General features: G+C 41.6%; 1 protein-coding gene across 1 annotated transcript in view; it reads right to left on the bottom strand.

The window, feature by feature from the left end:
- ace2 (angiotensin I converting enzyme 2) overlaps positions 1-18,276 on the bottom strand; it is a 42,088-nt gene extending 23,812 nt beyond the window's left edge. Inside the window, exons 1-5 of the mRNA XM_061974541.1 lie at positions 18,180-18,276; positions 17,909-18,126; positions 17,660-17,818; positions 13,908-14,001; positions 7,678-7,821 (exon numbers count right to left, since the gene is read on the bottom strand). Coding sequence (XP_061830525.1) covers positions 7,678-7,821; positions 13,908-14,001; positions 17,660-17,818; positions 17,909-18,126; positions 18,180-18,276 — 712 coding nt within the window. The remainder of the gene's footprint in view (positions 1-7,677; positions 7,822-13,907; positions 14,002-17,659; positions 17,819-17,908; positions 18,127-18,179) is intronic.
- Between the last annotated feature and the right edge of the window lie 261 nt (positions 18,277-18,537).

Genomic DNA, 18,537 nt, shown 5'->3' with positions numbered 1-18,537 from the left:
ATACAGTATCAGTCTAGAACTCTTGTCATCATACAGTATCAGTCTAAAACACTTGTCATCATACAGTATCAGTCTGAAACTCTTGTCATTATACAGTATCAGTCTAAAACTCTTGTCATCATACAGTATCAGTCTAAAACTATTGTCATCATACACATACAGTATCAGTCTAAAACTCTTGTCATCATACAGTATCAGTCTAAAACACTTGTCATCATACAGTATCAGTCTAAAACTCTTGTCATCATACAGTATCAGTCTAAAACACTTGTCATCATACAGTATCAGTCTGAAACTCTTGTCATCATACAGTATCAGTCTAAAACTCTTGTCATCATACAGTATCAGTCTAAAACTATTGTCATCATACACATACAGTATCAGTCTAAAACTCTTGTCATCATACAGTATCAGTCTAAAACACTTGTCATCATTCAGTATCAGTCTAAAACACTTGTCATCATACAGTATCAGTCTAAAACTCTTGTCATCATACAGTATCAGTCTTAAACTCTTGTTATCATACAGTATCAGTCTAGAACTCTTGTCATCATACAGTATCAGTCTAAAACTCTTGTCATCATACAGTATCAGTCTAAAACTGTTGTCATCATACAGTATCAGTCTTAAACTCTTGTTATCATACAGTATCAGTCTAGAACTCTTGTCATCATACAGTATCAGTCTGAAACTCTTGTCATCATACAGTATCATCCAAAAACTCTTTTCATCATACAGTATCAGTCTAAAACTCTTGTTATCATACATCCATCCATCCATCCATCTTCTTCCGCTTATCCGAGGTCGGGTCGCGGGGGCAGCAGCCTAAGCAGGGAAGCCCAGACTTCCCTCTCCCCAGCCACTTCGTCCAGCTCCTCCCGGGGGATCCCGAGGCGTTCCCAGGCCAGCCGGGAGACATAGTCTTCCCAGCGTGTCCTGGGTCTTCCCCGTGGCCTCCTACCGGTCGGACGTGCCCGAAACACCTCCCGAGGGAGGCGATCAGGTGGCATCCTGACCAGATGCCCGAACCACCTCATCTGGCTCCTCTCCATGTGGAGGAGCAGCGGCTTTACTTTGAGCTCCCCCCGGATGGCAGAGCTTCTCACCCTATCTCTAAGGGAGAGCCCCGCCACCCGGCGGAGGAAACTCATTTGGGCCGCTTGTACCCGTGATCTTGTCCTTTCGGTCATAACCCAAAGCTCATGACCATAGGTGAGGATAGAAAGGTAGATCGACCGGTAAATTGAGAGCTTTGCCTTCCGGCTCAGCTCCTTCTTCACCACAACGGATCGATACAGCGTCCACATTACTGAAGACGCCGCACCGATCCGCCTGTCGATCTCACCATCCACTCTTCCCTCACTCGTGAACAAGACTCCGAGGTACTTGAACTCCTCCACTTGGGGCAGGGTCTCCTCCCCAACCCGGAGATGGCACTCCACCCTTTTCCGGGGGCGAGAACCATGGACTCGGACTTGGAGGTGCTGATTCTCATCCCAGTCGCTTCACACTCGGCTGCGAACCGATCCAGCGAGAGCTCAAGAAGGAGTCCTATCGGGTTCTTTTGGCTCATAGGACTCCTGAGGCAGCGGACAGGTACCGACAGGCCAAGCGGTGTGCGGCTTCAGCGGTCGCAGAGGCAAAAACTCGGACATGGGAGGAGTTCGGGGAAGCCATGGAAAACGACTTCCGGACGGCTTCGAAGCGATTCTGGACCACCATCCGCCGCCTCAGGAAGGGGAAGCAGTGCACTATCAACACCGTGTATGGTGAGGATGGTGTTCTGCTGACCTCGACTGCGGATGTTGTGGATCGGTGGAGGGAATACTTCGAAGACCTCCTCAATCCCACCAACACGTCTTCCTATGAGGAAGCAGTGCCTGGGGAATCTGTGGTGGACTCTTCTATTTCTGGGGCTGAGGTTGCTGAGGTAGTTAAAAAGCTCCTCGGTGGCAAGGCCCCGGGGGTGGATGAGATCCGCCCGGAGTTCCTTAAGGCTCTGGATGCTGTGGTGCGGTCTTGGTTGACAAGACTTTGCAGCATCGCGTGGACATCGGGGGCGGTACCTCTGGATTGGCAGACCGGGGTGGTGGTTCCTCTCTTTAAGAAGGGGAACCGGAGGGTGTGTTCTAACTATGGTGGGATCACACTCCTCAGCCTTCCCGGTAAGGTCTATTCAGGTGTACTGGAGAGGAGGCTACGCCGGATAGTCGAACCTCGGATTCAGGAGGAACAGTGTGGTTTTCGTCCTGGTCGTGGAACTGTGGACCAGCTCTATACTCTCGGCAGGGTCCTTGAGGGTGCATGGGAGTTTGCCCAACCAGTCTACATGTGCTTTGTGGACTTGGAGAAGGCATTGGACCGTGTCCCTCGGGAAGTCCTGTGGGGAGTGCTCAGAGAGTATGGGGTATCGGACTGTCTGATTGTGGCGGTTCGCTCCCTGTATGATCAGTGCCAGAGCTTGGTCCGCATTGCCGGCAGTAAGTCGGACACGTTTCCAGTGAGGGTTGGACTCCGCCAAGGCTGCCCTTTGTCACCCATTCTGTTCTGAACTGAATTCTAGGCGCAGTCAAGGCGTTGAGGGGATCTGGTTTGGTGGCTGCAGGATTAGGTCTCTACTTTTTGCAGATGATGTGGTCCTGATGGCTTCATCTGGCCAGGATCTTATCATACAGTATCAGTCTAAAACTCTTGTCACCATACAGTATCAGTCTAAAACTCTTGTCATCATACAGTATCAGTCTAAAACTATTGTCATCATACACATACAGTATCAGTCTAAAACTCTTGTCATCATACAGTATCAGTCTAAAACTCTTGTCATCATACAGTATCAGTCTAGAACTGTTGTCATCATACAGTATCAGTCTAAAACTCTTTTCATCATACAGTATCAGTCTAAAACTCTTGTTATCATACAGTATCAGTCTAAAACTCTTGTCATCATACAGTATCAGTCTAGAACTCTTGTCATCATACAGTATCAGTCTAAAACACTTGTCATCATACAGTATCAGTCTGAAACTCTTGTCATCATACAGTATCAGTCTTAAACTCTTGTCATCATACAGTATCAGTCTAAAATACTTGTCATCATACAGTATCAGTCTGAAACTCTTGTCATCATACAGTATCAGTCTAAAATACTTGTCATCATACAGTATCAGTCTTAAACTCTTGTCATCATACAGTATCAGCCTAGAACTCTTGTCATCATACAGTATCAGTTTAAAACACTTGTCATCATACAGTATCAGTCTGAAACTCTTGTCATCATACAGTATCAGTCTAAAACTCTTGTCATCATACAGTATCAGTCTTAAACTCTTGTCATCATACAGTATCAGTCTAAAACTCTTGTCATCATACAGTATCAGTCTAGAACTGTTGTCATCATACAGTATCAGTCTAAAACTCTTTTCATCATACAGTATCAGTCTAAAACTCTTGTTATCATACAGTATCAGTCTAAAACTCTTGTCATCATACAGTATCAGTCTAGAACTCTTGTCATCATACAGTATCAGTCTAAAACACTTGTCATCATACAGTATCAGTCTGAAACTCTTGTCATCATACAGTATCAGTCTTAAACTCTTGTCATCATACAGTATCAGTCTAAAACTCTTGTCATCATACAGTATCAGTCTAAAACTCTTGTCATCATACAGTATCAGTCTAAAACTCTTGTCATCATACAGTATCAGTCTAAAACTCTTGTCATCATACAGTATCAATCTAAAACTCTTGTTATCATACAGTATCAGTCTAAAACTCTTGTCATCATACAGTATCAGTCTAAAACTCTTGTCATCATACAGTATCAGTCTAAAACTCTTGTCATCATACAGTATCAGTCTAGAACTCTTGTCATCATAAAGTATCAGTCTAAAACTCTTGTCATCATACAGTATCAGTCTAAAACTCTTGTCATCATACAGTATCAGTCTAAAACTCTTGTCATCATACAGTATCAATCTAAAACTCTTGTTATCATACAGTATCAGTCTAAAACTCTTGTCATCATACAGTATCAGTCTAAAACTCTTGTCATCATACAGTATCAGTCTAGAACTCTTGTCATCATAAAGTATCAGTCTAAAACTCTTGTTATCATACAGTATCAGTCTAAAACACTTGTCATCATACAGTATCAGTCTGAAACTCTTGTCATCATACAGTATCATTCAAAAACTCTTTTCATCATACAGTATCAGTCTAAAACTCTTGTTATCATACAGTATCAGTCTAAAACTCTTGTCATCATACAGTATCAGTCTAAAACTCTTGTCATCATACAGTATCAGTCTAAAACTCTTGTCATCATACAGTATCAGTCTAAAACTCTTGTCATCATACAGTATCAGTCTAAAACTCTTGTCATCATACAGTATCAGTCTAAAACTCTTGTCATCATACAGTATCAGTCTAAAACTCTTGTCATCATACAGTATCAGTCTAAAACACTTGTCATCATACAGTATCAGTCTGAAACTCTTGTCATCATACAGTATCAGTCTAAAACTCTTGTCATCATACAGTATCAGTCTAAAACTATTGTCATCATACACATACAGTATCAGTCTAAAACTCTTGTCATCATACAGTATCAGTCTAAAACACTTGTCATCATACAGTATCAGTCTAAAACTCTTGTTATCATATAGTATCAGTCTAAAACTCTTGTCATCATACAGTATCAGTCTAAAACTCTTGTTATCATACAGTATCAGTCTAAAACTCTTGTCATCATACAGTATCAGTCTAAAACTCTTGTCATCATACAGTATCAGTCTAAAACTATTGTCATCATACACATACAGTATCAGTCTAAAACTCTTGTCATCATACAGTATCAGTCTAAAACACTTGTCATCATACAGTATCAGTCTGAAACTCTTGTCATCATACAGTATCAGTCTAAAACTCTTGTTATCATACAGTGTCAGTCAAAAACTCTTGTTATCATACAGTATCAGTCTAAAACTCTTGTCATCATACAGTATCAGTCTAAAACTCTTGTCATCATACAGTATCAGTCTAAAACTCTTGTCATCATACAGTATCAGTCTAAAACTCTTGTTATCATACAGTATCTGACTAAAACTCTTGTTATCATACAGTATCAGTCTAAAACTTGTCATCATTCAGTATCAGTCTTAAACTCTTGTTATCATATAGTATCAGTCAAAAACTCTTGTCAACATACAATATCAGTCTAAAACTCTTGTCATCATACAGTATCAGTCTAAAACTCTTGTTATCATACAGTATCAGTCTAAACTTTTGCCATCATACAGTATCAGTCTAAAACTCTTGTTATCATACAGTATCAGTCTAGAACTCTTGTCATCATACAGTATCAGTCTAAAACACTTGTCATCATACAGTATCAGTCTGAAACTCTTGTCATCATACAGTATCAGTCTAAAACTATTGTCATCATACACATACAGTATCAGTCTAAAACTCTTGTTATCATACAGTATCAGTCTAAAACTATTGTCATCATACAGTATCAGTCTAAAACTCTTGTCATCATACAGTATCAGTCTAAAACACTTGTCATCATACAGTATCAGTCTGAAACTCTTGTCATCATACAGTATCAGTCTGAAACTCTTGTCATCATACAGTATCAGTCTAAAACTCTTTTCATCATACAGTATCAGTCTAAAACTCTTGTTATCATCCATCCATCCATCCATCCATCTTCTTCCGCTTATCCGAGGTCGGGTCGCGGGGGCAGCAGCCTAAGCAGGGAAGCCCAGACTTCCCTCTCCCCAGCCACTTCGTCCAGCTCCTCCCGGGGGATCCCGAGGCGTTCCCAGGCCAGCCGGGAGACATAGTCTTCCCAGCGTGTCCTGGGTCTTCCCCGTGGCCTCCTACCGGTCGGACGTGCCCTAAACACCTCCCGAGGGAGGCGATCGGGTGGCATCCTGACCAGATGCCCGAACCACCTCATCTGGCTCCTCTCCATGTGGAGGAGCAGCGGCTTTACTTTGAGCTCCCCCCGGATGACAGAGCTTCTCACCCTATCTCTAAGGGAGAGCCCCGCCACCCGGCGGAGGAAACTCATTTGGGCCGCTTGTACCCGTGATCTTGTCCTTTCGGTCATAACCCAAAGCTCATGACCATAGGTGAGGATAGAAAGGTAGATCGACCGGTAAATTGAGAGCTTTGCCTTCCGGCTCAGCTCCTTCTTCACCACAACGGATCGATACAGCGTCCGCATTACTGAAGATGCCGCACCGATCCGCCTGTCGATCTCACGATCCACTCTTCCCCCACTCGTGAACAAGACTCCGAGGTACTTGAACTCCTCCACTTGGGGCAGGGTCTCCTCCCCAACCCGGAGATGGCACTCCACCCTTTTCCGGGGGCGAGAACCATGGACTCGGACTTGGAGGTGCTGATTCTCATCCCAGTCGCTTCACACTCGGCTGCGAACCGATCCAGCGAGAGCTGAAGAAGGAGTCCTATCGGGTTCTTTTGGCTCATGGGACTCCTGAGGCAGCGGACAGGTACCGACAGGCCAAGCGGTGTGCGGCTTCAGCGGTCGCAGAGGCAAAAACTCGGACATGGGAGGAGTTCGGGGAAGCCATGGAAAACGACTTCCGGACGGCTTCGAAGCGATTCTGGACCACCATCCGCCGCCTCAGGAATGTGAAGCAGTGCACTATCAACACCGTGTATGGTGAGGATGGTGTTCTGCTGACCTCGACTGCAGATGTTGTGGATCGGTGGAGGGAATACTTCGAAGACCTCCTCAATCCCACCAACACGTCTTCCTATGAGGAAGCAGTGCCTGGGGAGTCTGTGGTGGGCTCTCCTATTTCTGGGGCTGAGGTTGCTGAGGTAGTTAAAAAGCTCCTCGGTGGCAAGGCCCCGGGGGTGGATGAGATCCGCCCGGAGTTCCTTAAGGCTCTGAATGCTGTGGGGCTGTCTTGGTTGACAAGACTCTGCAGCATCGCGTGGACATCGGGGGCGGTACCTCTGGATTGGCAGACCGGGGTGGTGGTTCCTCTCTTTAAGAAGGGGAACCGGAGGGTGTGTTCTAACTATCGTGGGATCACACTCCTCAGCCTTCCCGGTAAGGTCTATTCAGGTGTACTGGAGAGGAGGCTACGCCGGATAGTCGAACCTCGGATTCAGGAGGAACAGTGTGGTTTTCGTCCTGGTCGTGGAACTGTGGACCAGCTCTATACTCTGGGCAGGGTCCTTGAGGGTGCATGGGAGTTTGCCCAACCAGTCTACATGTGCTTTGTGGACTTGGAGAAGGCATTCGACCGTGTCCCTCGGGAAGTCCTGTGGGGAGTGCTCAGAGAGTATGGGGTTTCGGACTGTCTGATTGTGGCGGTCCACTCCCTGTATGATCAGTGTCAGAGCTTGGTCCGCATTGCCGGCAGTAAGTCGGACACGTTTCCAGTGAGGGTTGGACTCCGCCAAGGCTGCCCTTTGTCACCCATTCTGTTCTGAACTTTTATGGACAGAATTCTAGGCGCAGTCAAGGCGTTGAGGGGATCCGGTTTGGTGGCTGCAGGATTAGGTCTCTGCTTTTTGCAGATGATGTGGTCCTGATGGCTTCATCTGGCCAGGATCTTATCATACAGTATCAGTCTAAAACTCTTGTTATCATACAGTATCAGTCTAATATATATGTGTGTGTGTGGTCACCATTGAGTTTGGCCGCCTGGTTCTTCAGGCGGACGTAGTCTTCATACAAAGGTCTCATCTTCTGGCCCACTTGTCTCCTCCATCCTTCCCACACGTGCAGACGCTCAGCGTAGTCTCGGCTGTTGGCCATCACCTCCTCCAGGCCTGCAGGCAGCACCAGGCAGTAAGTGGAGTGATGCGGACACGTTTGTTACCGGATACTTTCTAAGACTGCCTTGGAGACTTTGTGTGTGTAAGTAATATGTAACTAGAATTATTTAGTACTTGTTTATATTGACTAATTGTTCAATTATTATTATTACACATGTCTAGCTTGTGTGCTGTTGTGTGCTTAGCTGTTGTGTAGCTGCTAGCTCCTAGTAGCCTATAGCCTAGCATGTTTACATTTTGTCAATGACTTTAGAACTTGTGTGTTTATTGGAGGACATTTAGATGTTAACTGTTAGTTTAGTACAAGTAAACACTTTGCTTGTATCGCACATGCTATCACACACAAGTAAACACTCTGCTTGTATCGCACATTATATCGCACGCAAGTTAACACTCTGCTTGTATCACACATGACATCGCACACAAGTAAACACTCTGCTTGCATCGCACATTACATCGCACACAAGTTAACACTCTGCTTGATACCAGGCACAAGTAAACACTCTGCTTGTATCGCACATGATATCACACACAAGTAAACACTCTGCTTGTATCGCACATGATATCAGACACAAGTAAACACCCTAGATTTAGATTTGAGAAACACCTTGCGGTGCAGCTTGGGCACATCATCAGTAAAGAACCGAGGTTCATTGGGTGTTTCAAGTCTGGGCGATCCAACCGGGGCTGATCAGGCCTTGGCTTGTGTCCAAGCAGGGAACTACTCCATCCGTCTCCCCTCTTGATCCACAAGCACCTTGAGGCTTTCTCAGCAGCCTCACTGATGTTTCTGGTGTCTCTTCTCTCCGGCAACCCTCTGATTCCAAGAAGTCTGAATGCTCGATGGCCAGATTGCCTTAGAAAGCCCCTGCAGGCCACTTCTAGTGAACCCTCCAGTCGCTCTCTCTGCATGCCTCGACCAGCTCAAAGTATTTGGCCTTCTTTCGCTCATGAGCCTCCTCCATCCGGTCTTCCCAGGGGACTGTAAGTTCCAGCAGCACACCATGCTTCGTTGAGTCAGAAGTTCAGACAAGGTCTGGCCTCAACGATGTCCTTGCTATGCGCTCTGGAAACTTCAGCTGTCTGCCGAGATCCACCTGCAGCTGCCAGTCACAAGCTGTGGCTAGCAGTCCGGTTGGGGTCTTACGTCCTGCCTGTGGTTTGTCCCGTGCCTTGACGAAGGAGATGTTATGCCTGACTCGGAGCTGGTGTTTGCTCTGCTGGATTCCAGTGTCAATGGTGTCTGCTACTGCCTTCAGCAGTCCGGTTGGGGTCTTACGTCCTGCCTGTGGTTTGTCCCGTGCCTTGACGAAGGAGATGTTATGCCTGACTGGGAGCTGGTGTTTGCTCTGCTGGATCCCAGTGCCAATGGTGTCTGCTACTGCCTTCAGCACCTGGTCGTGGCGCCATGTGTACCTCCCCTCTCCCAGGGCTTTAGGGCAGCAGCTCAGGATGTGCTCCAGGGAACCCCATGCCTTGCTCAGTGGACATTCAGGTGTTTCTGCTAGCCCCCAGCAATGAAGAGTAGATGGACTTGGGAGGACTTCATACACTGACTGGATCAGGAACTTGAGTCTTGCTGGTTCTGACTTCCAAAGTTCTGTCCAAGTGATCTTCAGGGTAGATGCGTGGTCCCAATTTGTCCAGGCTCCTTGCTGGCGCATGGCCACTGTCTTGTTCCTCCGCAACCTCTGCACGGATCTCTCCCTGCACCATCAGCCGTCTCTCTGGACCCTGGGCTTTGTCGTAGCGTGGTCTTGTTGTGTGGCTCGTCCGACTGCCACAGCACCTACTAAGACGTCATGTCTCAGGCTTGCTTCTGCCTGGTCAACGACCTCCTGTGCCTTCCACTTCCTCCCAGTTCTGACCTTGATGCCAGCTGACCTTGATGCCAGCTGACCTTGATGCCAGCAGAGCAGACTCTGGTGTGAGATGAGTCTCTGTAACGTAACACCTCCCTGGCTCTGGTGACGTTAAACTCCTCGGTCAATCCGCTGAAGGGAAGTTGCAGCTTGTTGGTGTTCCCATACAGGGCCTGATTGTATCGCACATGATATCACACACAAGTAAACACTCTGCTTGTATCGCACATGATATCACACACAAGTAAACACACTGCATGACTGCTTGTATCGCAAATTACATCACGCACAAGTAAACACTCTGCAGGACTGCTTGTATCGCACATGATATCACACACAACTAAACACTGCCGGGCTTATTGTATCGCACATGATATCACACACAAGTAAACACGCTACAGGACTGCTTGTAGCGCACATGATATCACACACAAGTAAACACACTGCATGACTGCTTGTATCGCGAATTATATCATACACAAGTAAACACTCTGCAGGACTGCTTGTATCGCACATGATATCACACACAAGTAAATACTGCCAGGCTTATTATATCGCACATGATATCACACACAAGTAAACACGCTACAGGACTGCTTGTAGCGCACATGATATCACACACAAGTAAGCACTGCAGGACTGCTTGTATTGCACATGATATCACACACAAGTAAACACTGCAGGACTGCTTGTATTGGGCATGATATCATACACAAGTAAACACTGCAGGACTGCTTGTATTGCACATGATATCACACACAAGTAAACACTGCAGGACTGCTTGTATTGCACATGATATCACACACAAGTAAACACTGCAGGACTGCTTGTATTGCACATGATATCACACACAAGTAAACACTCTGCAGGACCACTTGTATCACACATGATATCACACACACATGAACACGCTGCAGGACTGCTTGCATCGCACAAGATATCACACACAAGTAAACACGCTGCAGGACTGTTTGTATCGCACATGATATCACACACAAGTAAACACTGCAGGACTGCTTGTATTGCACATGATATCACACACAAAAAAAACACGCTGCAGGACAGCTTGTATCGCACATGATACCACACACAAGGAAACGCGCTGCAGGACAGCTTGTATCGCACATGATACCACACACAAGTAAACACGCTGCAGGACTGCTTGTATTGCACATGATATCACACACAAGTAAACACGCTGCAGGACTGCTTGTATTGCACATGATATCACACACAAGTAAACACTGCAGGACTGCTTGTATCGCACATGATATCACACACAAAAAAACACGCTGCAGGACAGCTTGTATCGCACATGATATCATACACAAGTAAACACTCTGCAGGACCACTTGTATCGTACATGATATCACACACAAGTGAACACGCTGCAGGACTGCTTGTATCGCACATGATATCACACACAAGTAAACACTGCAGGACTGCTTGTATTGCACATGATATCACACACAAAAAAACACGCTGCAGGACAGCTTGTATCGCACATGATACCACACACAAGTAAACACGCTGCAGGACTGCTTGTATCGCACATGATATCACACACAAGGAAAACACGCTGCATATCACACCCTTTACGTTCAAGATTATAATCCAATATATATCAATATTTGCTAATATTGGACCAGTATCGACATTATGGACAGTGTATCGGGACATTCCTGGTGTAAATCATGTTGTGTTGCTCGTGTATGAAAAAGACTTTCTTTCTTTCTTTCTTTAGTTTATTTGGAACATGAACACACTTACATCATAATACATCACACAATTTCATATCATTTCATTTGACATCATGCCCGAAAAGGAGTAGGAAGAAGCAAAGCTTATTTAATTAATCCTACCCCTTTCCCACTTCAAGCGTTTACAAATATATAGAATCATTTACTGACCTTTTTATATAATAAAATAACATCTATGAATTAGTATACAACAGTTTTGTAATATGTAATTAATTAATTAATTCAGTCATTATTAACATACTGAGATGAAGAATATCTTATTTTCAATAAGGTTGAAAGTATTTCTCATAATTCTTCTTCTTTGTACTCTGTAAGCACTATTATTTTGAACAACCTCTTAAACTGGATCATATCAGTACAATTTTTAACTTCTTTACTTAATCCATTCCATCATTTAATTCCACATACTGATATGCTAAAAGTTCTAAGTGTTGTACGTGCATATAAATGTTTTAAATTATTTTTTCCTCTAAGGTTATATTTCTCCTCTTTAGTTGAGAAGAATTGTTGTACATTCTTTGGTAGCAGGTTATAGTTTGCTTTGTACATCATTTTAGCTGTTTGCAATTTTACCAAATCACCAAACTTTAATATTTCTGACTTAATAAATAAATGTTCTCTATATCCAACATTATGTATTATTCTAACTGATCTTTTTTGTAACACGGTTAGCGAATGTAGCGCACATTTGTAGTTGTTTCCCCATATTTCTGCACAATAACTCAGATATGGTAACACTAGCGAGCAGTAGAGAATATGTAGTGATTTTTGGCCCAGGACATATTTTGCTTTATTCATTATTGAAATGTTTTTTGCCACCTTATGTTGTATGTTTTGTATATGAGATTTGCAGTTCATTTGATCATCTATTAATACTCCCAAAAATCTAGTTTCTTTTACCCTTTCTATGTCTACTCCGTCTATTTGTATTTGTGTATGATGCTCTTTTCTACTATTACCAAATAGCATTATTTTAGTTTTACTGAGATTCAAAGATAGTCTGTTTTTGTCAAACCATCTTTTTAATTTGTTATTATTTGTATTATCTTCTGTGTGCTCTCTCCTGAACAGAAAGCAGTTGTGTCGTCTGCAAATAAAACCAACTTTAAGTCCTTCGTAACCTTACAAATGTGGTTTATATAAAGATTGAACAATCTTGGTCCTGGTATTGACCCCTGGGGTACACCACAGGATATATCTAGCCGTGTTGACATATTTTCACCCATCTTCACATATTGCTTCCTGTTGGTTAAATAACTTCTTACCCAATTCAATACCAAACCTCTGATGCCATATCGTTCTAAAAATATCATGATTAATTGTGTCAAATGCTTTTGTTAAGTCCATGAATACTGCGGCCGCACATTCTTTACCATCTATTGCATTGGTACTTTCCTCTGTTATTTTGGTTAGTGCTATTGATGTTGAGATATTTGCTCGGAATCCATATTGGTTCTCCACAAGCGTCCCACTTTTGTTAATAAATAAATCTAATCGACTATTGAATAATTTTTCCAAGATTTTGGAGAATTGTGGAAGTAATGAAACTGGTCTGTAGTTAGTAAACTGGTGTACGTCTCCATTCTTATAAATTGGTACGACTTTTGCAATTGTCATTATATCAGGGAATTTACCGGTTAAAAATGATACATTGGTGATATATGTCAGAGGTTCTGAAATGTCTTGTATAACCTTTTTTATCGTTACCATATCTATTCCATGACAGTCGGTTGAGGTCTTGGATTTGCAATTTTTTACAATTTTGATTATTTCTTCTTTTGTTACACTTTTAAGAAACATGGAATTGGGATTTCTGTCTATGAGCTCACTCAAGGCCTCAACTGACCCATCATCTGCATTTGGAATTCTTTGATCCAGATTTTTTCCGATATTAACAAAATAATCATTGAAACGTTCAGCTATTTGGTTCATATTGTCATTTTTTGTATTTCCATCTAGAAAGTACTGGGGGTAATCTTTCTTAGCAGCATTTTTAATGATGCTATTTAGGATGCCCCATGTTGCTCTCATGTTGTTTTTGTTCTTGTTTAATAATTGTCTGTAGTATTCCTTCTTACATGTTCGTAGTATACCAATTAGTTTGTTTTTATATTTCTTATACTTATTTTCTGCCTCTATAGATCTCTGTGTTATAAATATTCGATACAATGTTTTTTTTTTGTGACAAGCATTTTTCAGTCCTTTTGTCATCCATGGTTGGTTGTTTTTCTTTTGCTTCTTACTACGTTCTTTCCATGGGCAATGTTTATCATAGAGTGTAAGAAAGGTGTTAACAAAATTCCCATATGCATCATCTACATCATCTACACAAATGTAAAGTTTTGCTTGATTGGTTGAGAAGAAAGTAAACGATAATAATAATAATCTCGACTTCAAGGACGGAGTGCAAAGTTTCCAGGTAAATAAAAAGTGTTTGTTAATAATAAACTTGTTGTACCTGGTTCCAAAGTCTGGCAGTCGAATGGTTGCTCCTTCAGACACACTCGGGATGTGCTGTAGATGTTGCTCATCTCACTCAGGATGGTGCTCAGCTGCACAACAACAGCAACATTAATGTACTACACAACATTAATGTACTACACAACATTAATGTACTACACAACATTAATGTACTACACAACATTAATGTACTACACAACATTAATGTACTACACAACATTAATGTACTACACAAACATGAGCAACGTTAATGTACTACACAACATTAATGTACTACACAAACATGAGCAACATTAATGTACTACACAAACATGAGCAACATTAATGTACTACACAAACATGAGCAACATTAATGTACTACACAACATGAGCAACATTAATGTACTACACAAACATGAGCAACATTAATGTACTACACAACATGAGCAACATTAATGTACTACACAACATGAGCGACGTTAATGTACTACACAACATGAGCAACATAAATGTACTACACAAACATGAGCAACGTTAATGTACTACACAACATGAGCAACATTAATGTACTACACAAACATGAGCAACATTAATGTACTACACAAACATGAGCAACATTAATGTACTACACAACATGAGCAACATTAATGTACTACACAAACATGAGCAACATTAATGTACTACACAAACATGAGCAACATTAATGTACTACACAAACATGAGCAACATTAATGTACTACACAAACATTAATGTACTACACAACATGAGCAACATTAATGTACTACACAAACATGAGCAACATTAATGTACTACACAACATGAGCAACATTAATGTACTACACAAACATGAGCAACATTAATGTACTACACAAACATGAGCAACATTAATGTACTACACAAACATGAGCAACGTTAATGTACTACACAAACATGAGCAACATTAATGTACTGCACAACATGAGCAACATTAATGTACCACACCAACATGAGCAACATTAATGTACTACACAACATGAGCAACATAAATGTACTACACAACATGAGCAACATTAATGTACTACACAACATGAGCAACATAAATGTACTACACAACATGAGCAACATTAATGTACTACACAACATGAGCAACATTAATGTACTACACAAACATGAGCAACATTAATGTACTACACAACATGAGCAACATTAATGTACTACACAACATGAGCAACGTTAATGTACTACACAACATGAGCAACATTAATGTACTACACAAACATGAGCAAAATTAATGTAGTACACAAACATGAGCAACATTAATGTACTACACAACATGAGCAACATTAATGTACTACACAACATGAGCAACATTAATGTACTACACAACATGAGCAACGTTAATGTACTACACAACATGAGCAACATTAATGTACTACACAAACATGAGCAACATTAATGTACTACACAAACATGAGCAACATTAATGTACTACACAACATGAGCAACATTAATGTACTAGACAACATGAGCAACATTAATGTACTACACAAACATGAGCAACATTAATGTACTACACAACATTAATGTACTACACAACATGAGCAACATTAATGTACTACACAACATTAATGTACTACACAACATGAGCAACATTAATGTACTACACAACATTAATGTACTACACAACATGAGCAACATTAATGTACTACACAAACATGAGCAACATTAATGTACTACACAACATTAATGTACTACACAACATGAGCAACATTAATGTACTACACAACATTAATGTACTACACAACATGAGCAACATTAATGTACTACACAACATGAGCAACATTAATGTACTACACAACATGAGCAACATTAATGTACTACACAACATTAATGTACTACACAAACATGAGCAACATTAATGTACTACACAACATGAGCAACATTAATGTACTACACAACATGAGCAACATTAATGTACTACGCAACATTAATGTACTACACAAACATGAGCAACATTAATGTACTACACAACATGAGCAACATTAATGTACTACACAAACATGAGCAACATTAATGTAGTGCACAAACATGAGCAACATTAATGTACTACACCAACATGAGCAACATTAATGTACTACACAAACATGAGCAACATTAATGTACTACACAACATGAGCAACGTTAATGTACTACACAACATGAGCAACATTAATCTACTACACAAACATGAGCAACTTTAATGTACTACACAAACATGAGCAACGTTAATGTAGTGCACAATAATGAGCAACACTTTTGTACTACACAAACATGAGCAACATGAATGTAGTGCACAAACATGAGCAACATTAATGTACTACACAAACATGAGCAACATGAATGTACTACACAAACATGAGCAACGTTAATGTAGTGCACAAACATGAACAACATTAATGTACTACACAAACATGAGCAACGTTAATGTAGTGCACAAACATGAACAACATTAATGTACTACACAAACATGAGCAACGTTAATGTAGTGCACAAACATGAACAACATTAATGTACTACACAAACATGAGCAACGTTAATGTACTACACATACATGAGCAACATTAATGTACTACACAACTTGAGCAACATTAATGTACTACACAAACATGAGCAACATTAATGTACGACACAAACATGAGCAACATTAATGTACTACACAAACATGAGCAACATTAATGTAGTGCACAAACATGAGCAACATAAATGTGCTACAAAAACAAAAGCAACATTAATGTAGTGCAAAATAAGGAGCAACACTTTTGTACTACACAAACATGAGCAACATGAATGTAGTGCACAAACATGAGCAACATTAATGTACTACACAAACAGGAGCAACATGAATGTAGTACACAACATGAGCAACATGAATGTAGTACACAGACGTGAGCAACATGAATGTAGTGTGCAACATAAATGTTGTACACAACATGAGCAACATGAATGTAGTACACAACATGAGCAACATGAAAGTAGTGTGCAACATGAATGTAGTGTGCAACATGAATGTAGTACACAACATGAGCAACATGAATGTAGTGTGCAACATGAATGTAGTGAGCAACATGAATGTAGTGAGCAACATGAATGTAGTACACACACGTGAGCAACATGAATGTAGTGAGCAACATGAATGTAGTGAGCAACATGAATGTAGTGAGCAACATGAATGTAGTGAGCAACATGAATGTAATGTGCAACATGAATGTAGTGTGCAACATGAATGTAGTGAGCAACATGAATGTAGTGAGCAACATGAATGTAGTGAGCAACATGAATGTAATGTGCAACATGAATGTAGTGAGCAACATGAATGTAATGTGCAACATGAATGTAGTGTGCAACATGAATGTAGTGAGCAACACGAATGTAGTGAGCAACATGAATGTAGTGAGCAACATGAATGTAGTGAGCAACATGAATGTAGTGTGCAACATGAATGTAGTGAGCAACATGAATGTAGTATGCAACATGAATGTAGTGTGCAACATGAATGTAGTGAGCAACATGAATGTAGTGAGCAACACGAATGTAGTGAGCAACATGAATGTAGTGTGCAACATGAATGTAGTGTGCAACATGAATGTATTGTGCAACATGAATGTAGTGAGCAACATGAATGTAGTGAGCAACATGAATGTAGTGAGCAACACGAATGTAGTGAGCAACACGAATGTAGTGTGCAACATGAATGTAGTGAGCAACATGAATGTAGTGTGCAACATGAATGCATGGTAGTGATGGGCACGTACATGTTGTCCCTCAGCAGGCAACAGAGCACCTGCACCTTTGTCTTGCAGAGCCAGAAGTTGCAACTTGATCTGAGGGTCTTTGATGTCCTGGATGTTGAACCTCCGAGCCTCCTCCGACTTCCGGGTGTAGAACTCGCCCCAAATCCTGCCTTGCTCCAACTGCAGGGAGAGGAAGACACCGTCATGGACTTTGATGGAGGCCAGTGCTCCAAGAACCAAGAACCAAGAAGCAAGAACCAAGAATCTCACCAGTCTGTCAGAGTTGTGGTTGGTGATGTTGGTGTTGTAGGCCCAGGAGGCCAAAGAGTACTGGTACATCTCAGAGCTGGCCTGCGTGTTGAAGACCTGCAGGAACTCCTGGGCCTCCTTCTCCACTGCAGTCTGGCCAGAAACTGAACCGCAGAGAGACCACAAGGTGAGCAAAACCTTGGCCCACATTTCTTCTTCTTCTTCTTCTTCTTCTTCTTCTGTGGATGCTCCCACTCTCACACACTGTGCCACTCTGCCAGGTGAGTCACACCTGCAAGCTCCTTCCTAATCTCCCGTGCTGCCTTCACCTTTGGACTTACATATGTGAGCTGACAGATAGCGTGGATCACACGCGGAACAAACGTCATATTAGAAAATCACAGAAGCCTCAAACATGGGTGTGGTTTTTTTTTTTTTATTATTATTTTTGTTTTCTGTTCTTTGTCGTATTAATATTTTTAAATATATAACATTACGGTAATTATTCTTCATAACTTGTTTATCATTTTGTGAAAAAATTGCAGTAAAAATGAATAATAAAAAAAGGAAACTTCAAACATGAAAAGCAGTTTTAGGAATATTTATAAAGTTTATTTTTATGTTTCCATTAATGACTTTTAATCACACAT

This window comes from Nerophis lumbriciformis, linkage group LG15 (assembly GCF_033978685.3).
Source record: "Nerophis lumbriciformis linkage group LG15, RoL_Nlum_v2.1, whole genome shotgun sequence".
Lineage (NCBI taxonomy): Eukaryota > Metazoa > Chordata > Actinopteri > Syngnathiformes > Syngnathidae > Nerophis > Nerophis lumbriciformis.
This window is presented reverse-complemented; position numbering and strand designations above follow the sequence as displayed.